General features: G+C 42.2%; 1 protein-coding gene across 3 annotated transcripts in view; it reads left to right on the top strand.

Annotated features, from left to right (window-relative positions):
* Positions 1 to 7,456: 7,456 nt before the first annotated feature.
* Positions 7,457 to 19,214, top strand: part of sash1a (SAM and SH3 domain containing 1a) — a 166,679-nt gene continuing 154,921 nt past the window's right edge. Inside the window, exon 1 of one of the 3 annotated variants that reach the window (XM_086264151.1) lies at positions 7,457 to 8,958. In XM_086264151.1, coding sequence (XP_086120277.1) covers positions 8,458 to 8,958 — 501 coding nt within the window. In that variant the 5' untranslated portion in view covers positions 7,457 to 8,457. The remainder of the gene's footprint in view (positions 8,959 to 19,214) is intronic. The other 2 variants (XM_086264152.1, XM_086264154.1) reach the window with 2 other exon arrangements.

Genomic DNA, 19,214 nt, shown 5'->3' with positions numbered 1-19,214 from the left:
ATGTCTGGAAGTACAGGTGCTTTGTGGTGCTTGCAGGCAGCAAGGTGAAACTTTCAGGGTCCCTGGGGGTCTCTGCAGTAGATCAAATGTAGTAGAGCCATTCCTTTGCTTAATTGTGTAGCATGTTTGAAGGAGCTTACTTGAGCAGAAAATTGAATATAAAACACTTGAGTCATCAGACTCATACATTATCTTGCGAGCGCAGAGGGGGGGTTGGGTAAAAGGAGGGCTTCTGTGGAGATGAGAGAGAGATTACACTGGGCGTGTGTGTGTGTTTTGAGGAATGTCATCCTATTGTCAGCAGACAAAGGCAGTTTATATTTGCTCATTGTAAATCAATCTAGTGTGCATAGTTTACTCAAAAGAATAATCAATATTTAAGCATGTCTGTACACGAGGGGAAAAAAAAAATCAGCTACCACATTTTCCATGCCATTTTTCAACTTCAGTTGAAGCTGGTTGACATTTGTATGAATAAACCTACAACATATCACAAGGGTTTATTTGTGGCTCCAAAAGGATTAAAGCTAACTTCTTTGCAAGAAATTGTGAATGACCCTTCACCATGAGACCAATACAATGTTCTTACAAAATCAATTTGTGTTTAATTCAATGGAAAGAGGAAAGTGGGAGATATAATTCCATCCATCAAATACTACAGCTATCAGACTAACCGTCATCTTTGAACATCAGTTTTCTTTACCTTGAATAAAAGGTTGTTCGTATTGAAGGTGAGTATATGGCTCCTAATTTTATCAACTCCATTGCTTTATAGCAAAATGACCTAGTTTCTTTTTTATATTGTAATGAAGTAAAATGCTAGCAGTGGACCATAACTGAAGAGGTGATCATCCCGAGGCTGAGCTCACTGTGAGACATTGAACCTTATTGATTTGTCATTCCCTTGTTGGGAAATTGTTTGGGTTATGACAGAGTCTTCATCCACAGCCATCATTGTCACTCATAATGACCCCTGCACCTTTATTCCTTCCATCTGTCTTCTCTGTCTCACTGCACAGACTGAACCCCGTGTTCGATAACCCATTTATTTTACCTCATTTTTCACTTTTTTGTAATGTCATTCCTCTCTGCAGTGAAGTGTAATAGCTAAGACCTAATGAGATTATTTGAATTATTCCAGTTTTAAGATATTTTCATCCAGTGCTCATCTTCTGTATGATCTCTGCTTTGCACCAACATTATAAGTCTATGTCATCTCCATGGACCTCAAGGATGGGTCAGATATATACGGGTTATATAGTAATAAAACATATTAACAAACCTGGGCTCACAGCCATCATCTTCCCATCCAATCGAGAATAGATTTATTATAATGAGACTGATGGTGCTGTGTCTAATTGCTCTTTTGTCTGTTCAGTTCTCTGAGGTACAGATAGAGGGAGAGGGTTGACCCATAGCTTCTTAAATAAATCCTTTCACTCCAAAAATTAGAGCCACTGCAGTCATCCTAAATGACACTGTTTTACATATTTTCTAAATATATTACCAAACTCAAGTTCATCATTCAGTAGCTCTATAATAAGAAGCCTAGTAAGGCTAATCCTTGGTGTTTCTCCTAAGAGATAAACCTATCTTTCTATCTAGCACAGGGCAAGAGTATATATATCTATATATATAAATTCTGTGCCTTGTATATTTTGTCAGAAGCTCCTTTTCCATTATTCATTTTTTTTCAATTGCCTTTTTTTAATTAAGAAAGAAATAGAAGTTTCTAATGAAAAGAACTGATCTTTATTAATTGGGCTCACTGCTCCGCTGCTTTGCTGAGGGGGCTGTTATAAAACGTTCTCCGGAGTCACCTGACGCTTCATTTATCATCAGCTGGAAACCTTCCCTTTAGGGCACAGAGCAACTCACACGCACTCAAACACACACTCAGATGCACACAAGCGACTGCAATGCCGATGTCATCGCAGTCTTGTCATAGATGCGATACGTTTCTCCATCTGTCTAAAGCCTTGTCTGTCTTGGTCTCTCGGGATTTGATCACAAGTCGGGTGCAATGCTCACCAATGAACTAGTCTCAAAGGGACCTTCTGAATGTTCAGGTCAGCAGTAATCGCTCATGTAGCCACCTGGTTTGGTGGTTAAGCTTTATACCTCTGGGTGCCATTGTGCTCTGAGGTGAGCTTTAAATCACAAGGTGATGTGCCTAGCTGGAAGTGCCTTCAGTCAATATCTGCCAGAGATCCTTTAGTTGGACTCTCACCTCTCCAGATTATCCTTGTATCTTTAATTAATGTCAACTGTGGAAAGGAGAAGGACTATTCTTGGGTAGTCAGTAGGTAGACTGACTGACCAAATTATGTATATTTCTTTATCTCAAGCATTCAATCAACAGGTATGTAAAGGAGACTTACGGTTCCTGACTTTGGGTATGTGTGTTTGCAAGATTTGTTTTGTCTTTTCACTCTAACGTCTATATTTTTAATTAGCTGTCAGCTAATAAACAAATGTTTTTAACTGTGTGTGTGCCAGTGTTCCGGGGTTACATTACAAGTCACCCAATGCCAAAGAAAAATATGTCACAATTTTATTTTCACTCGCAGCTGCATGTCTCAAATCGGCATTGGCCAAAAACGTTTGCATATATACATAATCCACTTACGCTCCTGTGCTTGGTCTCTGCATTGCTGTCCATACTAATTATAAGCACTCTGGTTCACTGTGGTGGCATATCAGGCCAGCTGACTGGGAATTAAGTGGGGGTTCCTGTGGGTATGTCTATGCCCTTTGAGTCGCTAAATCTCCTCTACAACCGCCTCTCCTGCTGCAAACGCAGGTCACAGGTTTGCTGGGTCTTATTAAAGTATCGCCACAGGCAATAAAAGAACTCATATTGCCTGATAATGCTCTCCTGGAAAATCCTGGGTCTCCGTGATAGCGGCTTAAGACTACAAAGCAACTTCATTTCTTAGGTTACTTGCTTTGGCAGAAAAGACACTCTTGCCTTTTTTTTCATTGTTTGTTTTGCTGTGTTGAATAGAGTTTAACACAAAGACGCTTTGCACATCAGGTAAAGTTTGAAGGCAGCCTGAACCATTTACATTAAATTATTTTATTACCTGTTATGAAAAGGGTTTGTCTCCATGTATGTCTAAATGTTTTCTGCTCATTAGCTCACTGTGTAAGTTCTTTTTAATACTTGGCACAATAAATACAATTCATTTGAGCTGCTGCTTGCAACACGAGTGATTTTAATTAGCAATGCTTTTATTGCAGTGGGCTTTGCACTTCCACTGTGCAAACTTTATCTCTTTTATGTGCCTCCTGCTTTGTGTCTTGCTAAAGATTTTCAGCTATTAAGCTATATTGCCTGTTTACAATCATGTTTTAAGCAGATAAAACAGGATGGCAATGTTTTCACTTCTTTGCAATCGGTGGGGACAAAGAGCTGTATCGCTGTTCTGCAGCGATCCATCCACATTGCTCCGTCCACCTTCTCTTGCTTATCCAATTCGGGGTCAGGGGGGAGGGGCTGGAGCCTATCCCAGCTGTCATAGGGCGAGAGACAGGGCACACCCTGGGTAGGTTGCCAGTCTGTCACAGGGCCAACACAGAGAGAGAGACGACCGTTCACTCTCACATTCACACCTACAGCCAATTTAGAATTGACAGTTAACCAGACCTGTGTGTTTGCATGGGTCTGTGGAAGGAAGCCAGAGTACCTGGAGGGAACCCACACAGACATAGGGAGAACATGGAAATTCCACACAGAAAAGCCCTAAACTGGATCCGAACCCAGGACCTTCTCGCTGTACTAACCACTGCACCAGCACACCACCCTCCCATTGCTCCATCTAATGTTAATATGGAGTGAAAAAGGCTTCAGGAGTGTAGGAGCTGATCTAAAAAGAAGTCTGCACTCAGCCTGCAATCACCACCACTGTCTGATCGGAGAGCCGTCCATCACCACCCGCAGCTCTTATTGAACCAGACCCCAGGAGAAGTTAAGACGCTCCCTCCAGCAGCAGCCCAGAGTGGCGGTCTGAGTTATGCCGTCACTGTTATTGCTCCACTGGGATTGCTAACATAGACAACTGACCTGTTCCTTATACTGACAGATCTGGTCTGGTGATTGGCAGGTGCCTGTAGCTGATGTGTTTAGATATTCAACCGTTGCATTGAACTGATCCTGACCACCCCCTACCCCCACCCCCACTCCCGGTGGGCCTGGGGATGTTCAGGTTGATATTGAGCTGCCAGCCGAGTGGCAGCTGGTCCTGACGTGTCTGCTTCACCCTCTAGTCTCTGGAGGCCGCAGCCCAGCCAGCCATTTGTAATTAAAAGCGTATAAAGGCAGATCAAGCTCCTTCCTTCTCTCTCCATTTAAAATGCCAGAAGGCTGAAAAGGAATCCACTAGATGCCCAGGACCACCAGCCTCCCTGGAGAGTGCTTTCATTTTTAAAACCTGAAACAAAAATTTCACGATTAGCCCTTAATTGTGTCCCAGGAGAGCAAACATTGAACACAATTTATACACATTCTCTCTTAAAACCATCCACAGTTCTAATATATATATATATATATATATATATATATATATATATATATATATATATATATATATATATATATATAATGGTACCAAATATTACATTTATGTTGGTAATTAGAAAGCCAGATCTGACGTGTCCCCTAAAGAATCGTCGTCAACCGACTCGCAAAGACATTTCTGGGTGTTTTGCGTTTTAATTTTAATTACAGATTTTTCATTTAGCACTGATTTAAACTTGTGAAAATGGATGGTAAAGCCGAGCTCTAAAAGCTGAAGTGAATAACTTCGAAAAGGAAAATCTGTGCAGCAACACGGGTCAGAGATAGCTGACATGCTTACCTAAATCTACTGCAGGACCGCATTCAATTCGAAGCATGAACTCATATTTATGAATTTGTTTTTCCATCTCGGCTGTGTCAATACCAAAGCACTCTACATATCTATCAGGGACTGACAGATAGCCACACCAACACAGAAAGCCTCGATCTAGAACCCACCATCCATGACCTTCATGGTGCTTTTGCATTTAGGTGGACAGAAGCCATTCTCTGCTTCAAAGGATTTTAAAATTGAGGTCTTCAAAGGTGCAACGTAGATGTCTGAGGCCCAAAGAGACCCTAAAATTTCATCCAGCAGAAATCCCTACTTTCTAATACCCACGTCTTCCCTGTCAGAGTGAAACAGGAGCCCACCGCTATTAGCATAGAGAAAGCTTGGCTGTCTCCAGAGCTGCTATTGTCTGTCTGACTGTGACTATCTCCTCTCATCTACCTGCTGGAACTCTTCGTCCCTCCACTTGCTGCAGTCACACGCTTTCACTCAACGCAGTCAAACTGGCCTCATATACATATTCACCAGGAGCGATGTTAACGTGCGCTCTCATTGCCACAGAGTCACATTTGCCAGTGGTAATGCTTCTATATTTCAGATTTTATTAAGACACTGAGGTGTTATTGATGTGGCAGCTGCTCTCTGGCTCCAGGGCAGTACTGCTACACTCAGTAAGAAGAGTGCTTCTGTTGCCTAAAACGGACACGCACTGCCTTTTTATGTATCTACTACACATTATGTAATACAATACTGTATCACATATGACGATGCACTTAACACAATTAAAGAAAGTCTTCAAGCAGTTTATAAAATCTCTAAATGAGTTCTACAACACTCTGTAGTAGATCAGAATTTCCGAATTTCCCAGAGGAACCCACCCGAGGGATTAATAAAGTTTTATCTTATCTTATCTTATCATTTCTACTTATTAGTTGAACCAGTAAGAATGGATCATTTTTTATGTTGCAGTCTGGCAAACCATAATCTATAGAATAATCTTGAGAAAATAACACCAAGTCCCAGTCATTAAATAGCATCCTCTCACGAATGACCACCACATTCCTGAGTGCGTGTACGTGAACGTCATCGTTATTCCTGTGTTTTTCCATGCAGCTTACAGAACGCTCGTGCAAAGGCGCCCTCCCTTGCCTGTGTCGAAGCCCCTCTGGTCACTTACCATCGCGCAGGGCAGCAGAGTGGAAACACAGCAATCCTGGCACTGCCAATACGCACTCTGAGTTCATTCACCGTAGAGCGCACCAGTCTCCCTGTTCCATCTGTCACTCTTCTCTCGTAATCCTCTGCTCCGGTAAGCGATCGTACTGGAGCAGGAGACGCATCTTTGCTCAAAACATTGTGAGCACTTGGAAAAAAAAACACTGCAATAGGTTTGTGTTTATAGTGACTGAAAGGGTAATACCAGTATTTATCAAGCTTGTGGCAGTCATGAGTTCTCCAAAGCCTGCAGACAGTCTCTTTAAACTGAGACATTAGAGGCGATTTTCTTGTCTACCCTCTGGTATTTTAACAGTTTCTTTTTATTGTGTTTATTATTTCTATATGATCATGAGTGTGCATTGTTATGAGTCCAATTTAGCTTTATCTTATTTACTTTTACCAGTGGTGCTTGTCTTTGTGGTGAAGTCGAGCATTTTAACACTGGTGTCTGACTTTCTTGCTTTTCTGGAAACCTCAGATGGCCATTGTAGCCCTGTAGTGTGCAACTTGATTTAGTAGTATTTGTATATTGAACATTCACCATACATGATAATGTCACTATGCTGTGTGCAGGCTAAATATAAACTCCAATTTATCATATCATGCTGTTCTCATTTGGGGTTTTATTGCTCACAGCAGCTAAACCCCTTTTTATATGGTTTATTTATTTATTTGCAAAGTATAGGGGGACAATAGAGCATTCTGAAGTAATTACACTGACAGCAACAGACATGTAAATCAGACGAGATGCTAACCCACTCAAGTCTGATTGGACTGGAAACATCTCCCCTTGCTTACATCTCTGACATTCTGACATGCATTTGGCAGATTTGTGATGCAGCTTCCCCAAAAACAATGCTTTTCTCACTCCTCCCTGACTCGTGTACTTGTTCTCTCGCACTGCCATATGTCATAATAGGCTGAGGCAAATCACTTCCAGCTTAGAGCAGATATAGTGATTGTATCAAAATGACCCCTAACAAGCTGTCAGCTCACATTTCATAAAGCATGCATCAGCACTGGGCAGCCTGGCATCCGTTTGGACAGTCCAGACAGGTCCTACTCAAGCCGTGTTATTTCTCTTAGTTGTCTGCCTCTCCGTGTTTCCCTGACAGTTTGACTTGTTGTCTCATACTAAATGATCGAGTGGTTTAGCAGTTTGATAGGGACTCAAGTGCAGTGTTGGACAGTCAGGAGATGTCTGCTCATTTCATCATGGACAAACAAGCCTCTCCCTCTCTCTTTATTTCTCTCTTTTCTGGTTATTAAGTCGGATCATGCTGCTGAAATCTTCAGTTCCATAGTTACCACGTAGAGGGAGCCCGTGCGTGTTGAGAAACCAAAGCGTGGAAATGCTGAATGAGTGAGAGTGTGTGTATGAGAGAGAGAGGGAGAGAGAGAGGTGGACGAAATCAAATCGTAGGGGAGTAATAATGTCAAACAAACCAGCAGCAAGATAATCCATTCGGACTGTGCGCCAGGTTTAACAGACTCTCTTTTCGTTTTGGAGCAACTTCGGACAACTCGATGGGAACCTGATGACCCGCTGACTGCTCGGAGCTGCGCGACAAGTTGCTGTTGGGGGGGTTTAAAAAGAAGGCTCACTATTTTTAAATGGGTACAGAGAAATTTCGGGGGGCGTGGACGTGAGAGGAGCAGAAGCAGCAGCAGAGCAGCATGTTGGCTCTTGGCTCCAGTTCCAGTGTGGTGATGTGCCGCCTGGAAGAAGAAGAAGTGGTCTGCGCGTAGACGGAGCGGTTGGACGCGGAGCCCTGTGATTGTCAGGCGTCGCCTGCGGACTTTCTGTCATTTTGAAGATCTTTTGGTATTATTTGGATTTCGCTTGCTGCCGTTTTGGCGACAGAAAAGGACTTAAGGGGAAGGAGCAAGAGCTGTTAAAGGCTGCCCCGCGTAAGGAATGAAATCTGGCCACGCTACTGCTTCAATGACAGTTTCTTTTTTAAATATATTTGTTTAATGGAAACATAATTATTGGTTAAGTGGCTGCACATAGTAAGTCACCGTGGGCTGGTAAAATCGATGATCAAGTAACGTGGCTTGAAAGCTGCCCTCAAGTAATCCCCAAGGGTTCTTCATTTGTAGTCTAAATACTGACAGGTGTTTGTCATTCAGACCGTGTCAGAAAAAGTGTTTTATTCAGTCGTTTTTTTCAGGATTTCATCCACATCAGACTTGGTTATGGTAACCAGACCTTTGGAATGGCTCGTGCACAATTATTTTGATCCAGTTATTTGCGCCTCTCACGCTCAAAGGAAACACGCGTTATATTTGACCACCTTACAATGCGTTTGAAACGCGGAATGGGAAAGCAACGATCACTTTAGCGTCTTCTTGCTCTTGAGTTGTAGCCGATTTGGCAACAGGCAAAATGACAAGCAACGGACCTGTCATCGTCTACGAGTGGCTGAAGACCCTCCAGCTTTCCCAGTATGTCGAGTCCTTTGTGGATAATGGATATGACGACCTCGAGGTTTGCAAACAAATAGGAGACCCCGACCTGGATGCCATCGGCGTCTATATCCCTCATCACAGGCAGAGGATTCACGATGCTGTGCGGAGGCTGAAGGAGGAAGCCAAAGAGACAGCCAGTGGACTGTATTTCACCCTTGAACCCATGCCACCCGCGGCCGAAATTTATAGCGGGCACCTGGTGGAGTGCGAGTCTAAACTGCGGGGATCCAAGTCTTGGACCGAGCCCATCAGTGACCGGGTTGGGCGAAACGGCGGGTACATTGGGGCGCAGAGGAACCTGACCCTGGGCAACAGGAGGGAGCTGATGATTTACCCCAAGCTCAAGCTGAAGATCATGATCAGGGATAAACTCATCAGAGATGGCATCAACCTCGCCAAGCCGCCCTACTCTAATAAGGTAAGAGGAACCCCGGTGAACTCTGTCACCTCATCAAATCAGTTAATGAAAGCACAAGATATACAGGCAATTATGCAAACACATACTTTAAATTAACCCACTTAACAAGCAATTTAGTATGATGACCACTAAAATGTAAGCTTTTCCGTTTTTGCGCCTAAATAAGTCTTATTGAATTTTGCTTCACTGCCATTATCAGGTGAAAAATTACAGCAGATTTAAGAAACTGTTCACAACAAGAGTCAAAGAAATCAGCCAAAGCCGAAAGAGTAAAGCTTTTTAAACTAAACATGTAATAAATCCTTTCCGAAAGGGTTGTTTTGTAGTGTGCCTGAGATGCTTGTGGCAAGGAAGGTCTGTCACATGTTCACATCATCTATCATTCGGTTGAAAGATTGCCCTCTGTCAGCTAAAAGGTGTTTCTCATATTTCAGTGACGTGTTCAACGTCATCTAAAGAGCTGAGTCACAGGCAAATGTCAGTGTGATGCCTAAACATTTTCAGGACCATTGCACTTTGCAGAAGTGTGAGTACTTGCTGTCATTGTGAATGATGGGAGTGAAGTTGCTGCGGATCGATAAGAAGAGAGTAGAGCCTGAGGAGCTTTCACCCTGTCTGCGATTCCTTGTGGGGAGGAATTTACACCCTGATTATTAATCCACTCTGACCTCACCTGTCCCCCGACTTGCTTCGACATTCAGTGTGGGTGGATCAGCCAGACCCATGGGGCTCAGGCCTAGCTCTTTGCCTTGATGAATTGGCAGCGGGCTGTCGATTGCAGGTGCAGTAAATGAAGAGAGCCCAGCTGGGTAGGCTATTGCTGTCCGGTGAGGAGCCAGACTGAGAGGGCCTCTTGTTTTCACAGCACTGATAGTGACCTTTCTTCAGAAGTGTTTGAATCATATGCCTTACCAGCTGAGAGGCCTCCGCTGAATTACTGCTGTTTTCATAGAGCAGGGCTTTTTGAGAGGAGCCACTGAAAAGGAGCAGGTCATGTGATCTGTATTCTTTTTCTGTCTAAGGCTCTGAACAGCTAAGAACTGACCTGACACTGCACGGGCATCTTTAGAGGTCTGTTCCGTCGTAACATCAGGCTTGTTAACTTGTCAGCAGAACAGGCAAATCAGATGCTCGCTGCTGAACTATTACAACTGAATTATTTATCTTTGTGGTCGCCAGGGACTTCCACACTTAGCCACTTTTGAGCCTGTTGATTAAGTATTTTGAGATGTTGAGTGAGCCTGAAGAATTAAGGCAGAAACAAGTGCAATGAGTTTGCTCTGAAAATGTGTGGATTTGTAGTAAGTCTTCATGCTTCTAAGGGCCTCTGTATTTCTAAAAATCCTGGTCATGGCTTGCAAATTTATTTGAGGGTGTGTTCCCAATAACGTTTTTTATTATCTAGTTCCAGTCAGACTGAAAATAATCCTGAAGCTACAGAGTTGTGAAAATGTTGATGACTATTTCTGGCTTAACACATGCGTCTACCGTTTATTTTGTAGGATCTAAACTTTGGTATCATGCTCGGTATTCAGTATTTGCTCGCTCCCAAATTGGCTTTTTGAAATTGACAACAGTTTTGTATTTTGCATGCTTTGTAAGCTCATTTTGTCCGTTTAACCATTTTGGCTAACTGCGAATCCCACAGAGATTTGGGATTTGTGAGGGATTAACTGTCAGACTCGGCCTGAAACAAAGTGTCGATTCCAGAGGGTTAAACTATCTTTCCATTTGAAGGCTGTATTTATTTAGAGCCGGAGCTCTGGCATTGAAGCTTTTGAGGGGAATGGGCAGGTCAAGGTCTTTCTGCTTCCCTCACTCTTTCTGTGTGTGCGCGTGTCTATGTGCATATGTGTAGCCCTGCAGTTTCGAGTTGGCTCCAGCACAGTTCTTTTTTTCTTTTTTTTTTTCTTTTTTTTTCCCCCTCCTCCACATTAGGAGTGAGAGGAGTGTGGGACATGGAGCTGTGACCAGCTGATAGAGTTTGACTGACTGAGCTGTGATTGGTCTGTAGATATCTCTCCTCGCCCTGCCCTTGAGATGAGATGTCATCCCCAGTGGAGACTGAGACCAGCGATACAGACATAGGGCAATTACAGGACACACAATGTCAATCTCAAGGGATGGTCATTGTGTAGCATAACCAAGATCTCCATCCACATTTAAACCGTCCTCGGATTTTCATGAACCATGGCCCGTGGGTACTTTGCAAGCAAAACCATAGGCGATATAGGCACCGAGATTCATAAATCCTCTCTAGTGTGTGCTGAATGTTTTCGTGGGAGACAACCCATTATCAAACAATTCACTGTAAGGGCTCTGCTGGGTGTAATAAATACCCGTGATCCTTATCAAGGCCGCGGAGACCTCTTGTCTGAGAGAGAGAATATTATTTCTTATGATGTAAACAAACACTTGTGCCGTCGGTTGCACATTTCTCGATTTCTCATCGGGGAACAAAGCAAGTGGCGAAGATGCTGCCGCCAGTTTTCTGGTTGTTGAATGCACAGCAGTTATGGAGTTAATGTTCATTGTTTTGGTTGAAAGATTGTGAGACGTTGATGGAATAATACAGATTATCATTTCTGATGATCTGACTTGTACGTGTTTAATTGCTGCTTTGTTTTGCTTCCAGTAAGGGGCGCAGCACATGTGGACAGGATACAGGCAGCTGACATGCTTACATCCATACAGCTGTAATACCAAAACGGGGGGAGGTGTGTGTGTGTGTGTGTGGGGGGGGGGGGGGGGTGCATTGATGTACAACTACAGTATTTGAGGACATTTGAAGATTTTGTTTACCTGTTCTTTTTCCTTTTTGCACAAGAAAAATAATTGCAGTAAGCAAATACAGTATTTACCTAAATTTCCCCCATTGTGTCCAGTTGCTCTATTTTCTAATCCAGTTCTTTTAACATAATTTCTTAAATTTCTCAACCATACTGGATATTTCGTGTTGAAGCGTATGGCGCCTTTTCAGCAAGAAAATTTTTCAATATTGATGTACCGGCCGCTCGGTGCCAAGTTATGAAGATGTGTTCTCATGCTGATCTCATCCAGAGGCTGCTGCTTTCAGCATCAGCAGACATAGTCAGTCATAATAGCGCCTCTTTGTTAGCGCTGTGTGTCAGGAGGAAGCAGAAGCTAAACACTGGGAGATTCTCCATTGTTTGTATGGAAGCTGATGGAGCCACATGTCCTTTCACTACTGGTCTGTTTTGCATTCCCAATTTCCGTCCATTGAAACAAACTGCGGAGGCAAGTGTCCAGCATTGTGCTGATGGGTGGATGATTTTAAAAAATACAAAAAAAACCTTGGTATCATTCAGAGAAAGATAGTTGTAAATAGATGGGCACATTGTTTTTGAATTCTGGTGAAGGCTTGGTGGGTGTTTTTTGGTCAGGAACGGGCTGTCAAGTTGTGGGGGAAAGTTAGCTCTGTCTGACCCCACAGAACAGCTGATCACATGTAGCGGGTGCCACAAGTGACAGGCCTGCAGCCTAACTGGCCTTATCAAATCAAATCAAATCACTTTTTATTGTCACATCACATGCGAGTGAAATTCTTGTGTGCGAGCCCCACAAGCAACAGAGATGTGCAAACACAACAACACAAACGAGCAAAATACAAGAATGGCCAACCTGAAACTAATAAATATATGTACAATATATAATAGTGTATGCATTTCTGGATGTGTATACTAAATATTTTCCTGTGTGTGTGTGTGTGTGTGTGTGTGTGTGTGTATACACATTTTTACAAATTAAATAGTAAAAAAATAAAATAAAATAATAATAATAATAATAATAAAATATATAAAATATACAGAGTTGAATATGTGCAAAACAAGTGGCATTTATATACAGTACTGCCTCTCTTAAGAATGTAAGAGAGGCAGCAGGCCATTAGAGGTGTGGGGTGGTGCTAAAGAAAAAAGAGAGATGGCCTTTAAGAGGAAGTTCATCTTACATGACAAACACTCACCTCACTTCCTGTTTCTGTACTCTTATCTCTGTTATTATCCCAACACTCTCACACAGCAGGAAATTTGAGTTCTGTTTAAGGTGACTGCCTGTTGGCCCGCTGTGGCCGTTGATGGCCCTCGGGCTTCACTGGAAAGCTGCCAAGATCTGGTGGGAAAAAAAAACTAAAACAATTTTAATGAATCATCAGCGCTGTCAGATCATATACATTTACCGGCCAACTGCCAAATGCGGTTAAGACACAGAATTTGGCTTGCATAAAGAAAAGAAAAAAAAAAACTGGCACAGATTTCCAGTTAAGCTCCCATGCTATGTAGCTGCTACTCTATCCCATAATGAAAAATATGTGCAAGGAAAACTATTAATTTGACATTTTTCCCAAATGAGGACCCTTTTCATCACACAAGTGAATGCTTTTGTAGTTTTTGTTTTTTTTTCCCTGCGGAATACTTTCAATCTTTGTTCATCAGGCTAAGACAGGCTTTTTCCCGCAATGAAGGCGAAAGCCTCGGGTTTGTCTGTGTTCTGCTGAAAGCACTGTTTGCTCAGTTCTTATTAAAAGCTCCTTAAAGGCATAATCAACCAAGGACTCATAAAGGGGAAGTCATAAAGAAGTCAAGGACCCACTCTATTGTCCTGAGAGGACAGAGAAAGTTAATTAGCAGAGTGAGTTCCTCTTAACATTATATAGCGTGTCAGGGTTATATGATTGCTCACATTCCCAGCAGAGTGAAAAGGACTTATATGCACTCCTATAGTTGCTCCTTTTGTAAACAACTCATGTTTGGAGACCTCTATAAGAGTCTATGTAAAGCTTAAACTGAACGCATCACTTTCAGTTCCTCTTCAAATCAGTTTGATAAGCAGATTGATGGCCATCACACAGACCTTTTCACCTCACAGTGTGTGCCCTGCTGGATCAAAACACAAAGCTGTCATGTTGATCTCATCTAGACGATAAAACAGGCTGCACACCTCGAGTCTTCTTCTGGATCTTGCAGTCGAGTAGTCTTCTTTTTTCCTCATCTTGTATTTTAGACGGCCTATTGATTCAAGCTCATGTGATCATCTTCCCATTTGTAAAAACTGCTGTGTGCAATAACTCATGAGAAATTTAGCACATCGTACGGTCTTGCTCTGCCATTCAGCCAAAAGCAATACCTGCAAAAGCAGTTCAGTCCAGTATTTTGAGAAACGTTATCACTGCAAAGAGATATCCGTTCGCTGGATGGGTTTCAACTTTTTGTACTGTGAGTCAGAGAGCTTCTGTCTGTCCCTCTGTCAGAAATGCTGAACCACCCATCTCCTGGGAGCATGAGCAAATGTGGGAAAGCAGAATTTACACTATATATGCAGCTGGCAGTCTCATTTTAGCAGGAAGGAGCGAGAAGAGCTTGTTCCTACTGTGCCGTTTCTCACATGATCAGCTAAATTTTAAGCCACTTTTTTCCCTCTCTCTCCAGCTACATGAACTTGATGTAAGCTTGAGACTTACAATTCAACAGAAACACACTGAACATTCTCCAATTAACAGGAGTCGTCATCAATGATAATCTCAACATTTAGACCTTCAGTTGGTGTTGAAGGATTGGATTTCTGTCCTCTGCTTTAAGGCCCTCCTCTTCAGTCTTCTGAGATGTGTTGTATTTAAGTAACATGTGGAGATGTGCAGTATATATGTATCACTTAAAGTTATGCGGTCATGGTAACAGCTTTAAATAAAGCAGGCCTCGCTGCCATCAGGGCCATTTCATTTTCCACAGTGTGCTGGGGAACGGGTCCTGATGACACACATTCATGACAGATGCATTATCGGAGCTATTCTGGTCCAAGGTTCAGCTTCCCAACAGCATGTCCAGATGACATGCATACTATGTTACCTGCATCGGGAAAAGATTGCCAGCTGCATTATAAATACTAAAGTATGTTTGGCTTCTTTTTAGACTCCACTTTCTACCTTTTAGTTTGCACGTTTGCAAACTTACTGATTTCGTATACTTAATTTTTGCTTTTAGCGTCAATAAAAGTCTTACTGCTTGAGTCTAATGGGAGTGTTAAAACTGCATTTTTAGCTGTACTGCAGAAACCTCATTAATAGTGACTGTTTAAGCCAGGTGGGAGAAAGAGACTTTATTTACATGCAAAGTTTGACTTGGGGATTAAAAGAAAATGTCTTAGCACTTTTGGATCCAAGCCTTTAAAGCTTCCATATAATTTATGGTTTTGTGCACATAAGGCAGATTCATTGTCAGCCACAGCAAACAGAAACTACATGCTCGGTTACTACTGTAACACATTTCTTCTCCACGTCTTTCTCGGTGCTGTGCAAATGCAAAATGCACTAACAGCTTCTTGCTTGCATCCAAAACGTGTGCAGAAGCATAAAGGAAATCCTAACGTAAGAGCACCCTGTTGTGTTTGCAGTATATGTGCACAATAAATGACCCCGTAGTCCTGACAATGAAGATATCAAGGCCCCCCCCCATCTCCCCAACAGGATGGCAAGACAAGAGAGATGACAAGAGAGCAGGCCGGAGCATCTGTCTGTGTCAGGATCCAGATTGCACTCGCTTGCAAATCAACATGAGCGCACATGTTTTCTATCCCTCTACATCTCTATTTTCCACACACTCATTACTACAATCAAAGTGGTTGCCTCACAAGGGGTGAATTTTCTTATAAAAAGTGACAAATGTTACTAGAAATGCACAACCACACTGTTGGATATTAAGTGCAATCTAGGGCTGTCACTCATCTCAAGTACTGATTTTTACTGTAATGTCCTAGGTGGTCGTGTGTGACCTATAGTCCTTGGAAAAAGAGCTAATTATCCAGGACTCCCACACAACTACGAACCAGAAGATCACACACTAAAAGAGCTGTGTTAAAAAGTTACTATGGAGACTAACAGAATGATATTTAAACATTAAACCAGATGTTTCATCCTGTAATCTCTGTAATACATTGCCAGGAATGGCAGGTTTAAATGGCAAACACAGAGGTTGGGATTATCACAGTAATGCAATAATTCTATCTGCAAAACGAGCGCTCCATATATTTAAATGTTGCTCAAGCTTTTGGTTAAGCTGCTTTCTTGTAACACTGGTGTTTCTGAAAGTTAAAATTCATAAAGCTGAAGGGGGGCAGTTCAGCAATGAATAAGCTACAGTTTGGTAAATCTGTATTTTATCAACTGGTTCCTAGAAGTTAAATCTAATGGAGAATTATGATAGGAGTCCCAGTAATGACTATTTTTAAAGTTTGCCACTGCAGTAGCTTGCTTTGCCCAATCAGCAGTCTGTAATCCAAACATCACATTTAAAATTCCAAAAAGCTGCAAATCCTTTCTTTAGAGAAACTGAACATAGAAAAATGGATTTTAGATAAATGGATAACTGCCAGCTAATGATTCATATCACATGTGCTTATTATTTTCAGTTCATGGCTTAGTCATTTTCATCAAATAGTGAATCCCGACCTCTTTCAGCAGTGATTTCAGATGTTGACTGTTTCAGTTTTAGAAAGGAGTTAAATCAATCTGTTGATAAAACTGTCAGTTTTTAATCAATTTATTTGCAGTTTTTTTTTTTTTTTTTAAATTGGCTCATCAAATTCAAATAGCAGTTTTCAACTAACCTTTATCAGTGCTGATAATCTGGATGGGTGTGCATATGAGCTGCAACAGTGGGGGGGGGGGAAGAGACTTGGACATGAAATTTCTTTTCATGAGCCCTGCTCTGCTCCTTTAGAACATGTGACATAGGGCAACACGACTACAATGTTCTAACTGGATAAAATAATCCTCTTTCCTATGAAGAAGAAGCTGTTAAGGATGAACAATGACTGTATTCCTTGCTAAGCACGTGGCTCAGACGTGCATCATAAATCAGAATGATGAAGGTTGAGAAATGTGGTATCTTACTAATGTTAACTGCATCTTAGTGGGTGGATTTCCTTAAGCAGGGTGCAGTATTGGGTGGGTTAAAGCCCTACTACCTGCAACAGAGCTTAATTGTCTCACATGTAGCTACAGCTTGGCTCATGTCAGCCCATATTATCTTGGACTGTGTTTAAAGGATGTAATGCAGGGGTGTAGAGAGACAAGTAAGGCATGATAGCAGTGACTGTGAGTGTTAGAGAGACAGACAGGAGTGTGTATAATTACCTTGTCTGAAGCTGCTGCCAGCTAGGTGTATGGAACGCAGCGCAACCAACCCTCAGTCACCCTCCCCTCACCCCTCTACCTCTAATTGGTCCATTTCCAAGGCATGAGGGCAGGGCTGTGCTGAAAGCTTTGATCACGGAGACCACACCAGTGTAGATACGTCCCTACCTGAGTGCTTTTGTAGTGGCTGTGCCTGGCAGGGGATTAAGCCATTCTGAACCCACTGAGTGTCTGTCTGCCTGTCTTGCTCTGGCTTCCCTGCGGCTTTACATACCTGAATCTGAACTCTAATTACCTGGCATTTTACTACATTCCTCAAATACACCCACGCAAGGACACTCAAATGCGTACTGTGTATTGTAGCTCTTGTTTTAACACCCCCCCCCCCCCCCCCCCCCAAAAAAAAAAAAGTCTTGTGTGCTTTGCTGCTTTTGATATTGAAAGCACTTGTGGCTTTTACAGCACATTCTGAAACGAATGAGTCTGGCTTTTGTGTAATTGTTCTTTTTCTTTGCCTATATAAACAGAGCTCAGTTTCCGAGAAATTGTCCTATGCATGTGTTGTTTCTTACAGGAGACTAAACAACAAAGCATTCTGATGTGTAGAAAACTAACATATACAATTAATATGCCATTAATTAGTGCATGAAGCAACATTTTCTTTGCTGTTTAATTAATTTTCATTGAGCGAAGGTTAAGCTGACTCTAGCAGTTCTGCCCAGATGGGATGCTGCCAACTAGTCAAACTCATTAGTACGTCAATCCAGACATGCTCGGTAAGGAAGAGTTCATCACACTAATTGTTGGTTTTTGACCTCCGTGTGCGTTAGAGTTAATAGTTCTATTCATTAAGTGTCAATCACTTGCATGGAAAGAAGACATTCCACTGTAGCGTCTTACAGGCAGTTTACACTCACCATTGTTGTCCTTGTGCACGTTGCACATGCCAGAAGTTACGTCATCACTGTTGGCGCATGGTGCTGTTTCAGCTTGTTGCACACTTTTCAGCTTTTGTATTCTGCAGCAAGACTGGAGGCACGAGTCTGCCATTAGGTCAGTTTGTATAAGGAGTACAGGGGTTTTTGGATTGCAAAAAGAGACTGATAGAACAGTCGTGGTCATCCATTGGTTTCTGATGTTTCGTTCTGGAGCCTCAGCATTTTCACTGTCACCATCTTGGTTTAGAAAAATAAAACCAAAACTGTAACAAGGAGGGGCAGGTCTGACTGTAAAACTTGGTGGTTTCAGAAATGAGGATTGCTCATTGGCTAACAACTTCTGACTGGCAAGTCATTAGCCAATGAGCAAGATTTACAAGCTATAATTCAATAGACTCAAAAATGAGTGCCTGAGTGCATCGCCAGAAAAGTGTTTAGAGGTCCAGTCAGAAAAGAAGTTTCTCAGACTTCAAAAGGATCTGAAGTTTTTTGGCACTTGGTGGCCTTCTGTCACAGGGCGAGAGGCGGGGTACGACCTGGACAGGTCGCCAGTCTATCGCAGGGCTAACACAGAGACAGACAATGATTCGCACTTTACATGCTTTGCAAGATGTTGCATTTTAAGTTTCTGCAAAGAGAAATGTGCAGATTCAATCCTGTCATTTTAATCTTGCACCAAAAGAGGGTTAACTCTACACGTAGGTATTTATTGTGCGTGAAAAGTATTTTTGTGAAATGGCTTAACATTCTGGTTTTTCCTTAACCTTATCAGAGTAAATCATGTTCCCAAGGAATATTTTTCTCTCATTTTGATGCTGCTGATGATGCCTTTTTGCCTGACGTGCACTCTAATGGGAGCTTCATGTGCTGTGGGTCAACAGCATAACCACAGTTTTCTTGTTAGCAGCTCTTTTAAAGAAGGCTTTGCCAAACCAACCACTGTTTACTTTAATAGCCCTTCAGAATTCTTTCCAAAAAAGAAACATGCCTCAGTGTTCACCGATCCTGCTGTATTTTAGGTGAGTTAATGGGGTTGACATTCAGAGGTTGGTCCCATCATCTGAAGAGCTAAGAACATTCTAACCTCAGCTTAACTCTGTAAAAGGTAAACGTGGTCTTAAGTCTTCTATGAACAAAGTTAGGAGAAAACTTGCCTTAACTTGATTTAG

The sequence above is a fragment of the Aulonocara sp. 'chitande type north' Nkhata Bay genome, linkage group LG15 (assembly GCF_057382095.1).
Source record: "Aulonocara sp. 'chitande type north' Nkhata Bay isolate Kocher_YH1m ecotype deep benthic linkage group LG15, A_spYH_male_GT1.1, whole genome shotgun sequence".
In the NCBI taxonomy this organism is placed as follows: domain Eukaryota; kingdom Metazoa; phylum Chordata; class Actinopteri; order Cichliformes; family Cichlidae; genus Aulonocara; species Aulonocara sp. 'chitande type north' Nkhata Bay.
The sequence above is the reverse complement of the archived record's forward strand: the minus strand, read 5'-3'. Positions and strand labels throughout refer to the sequence as shown.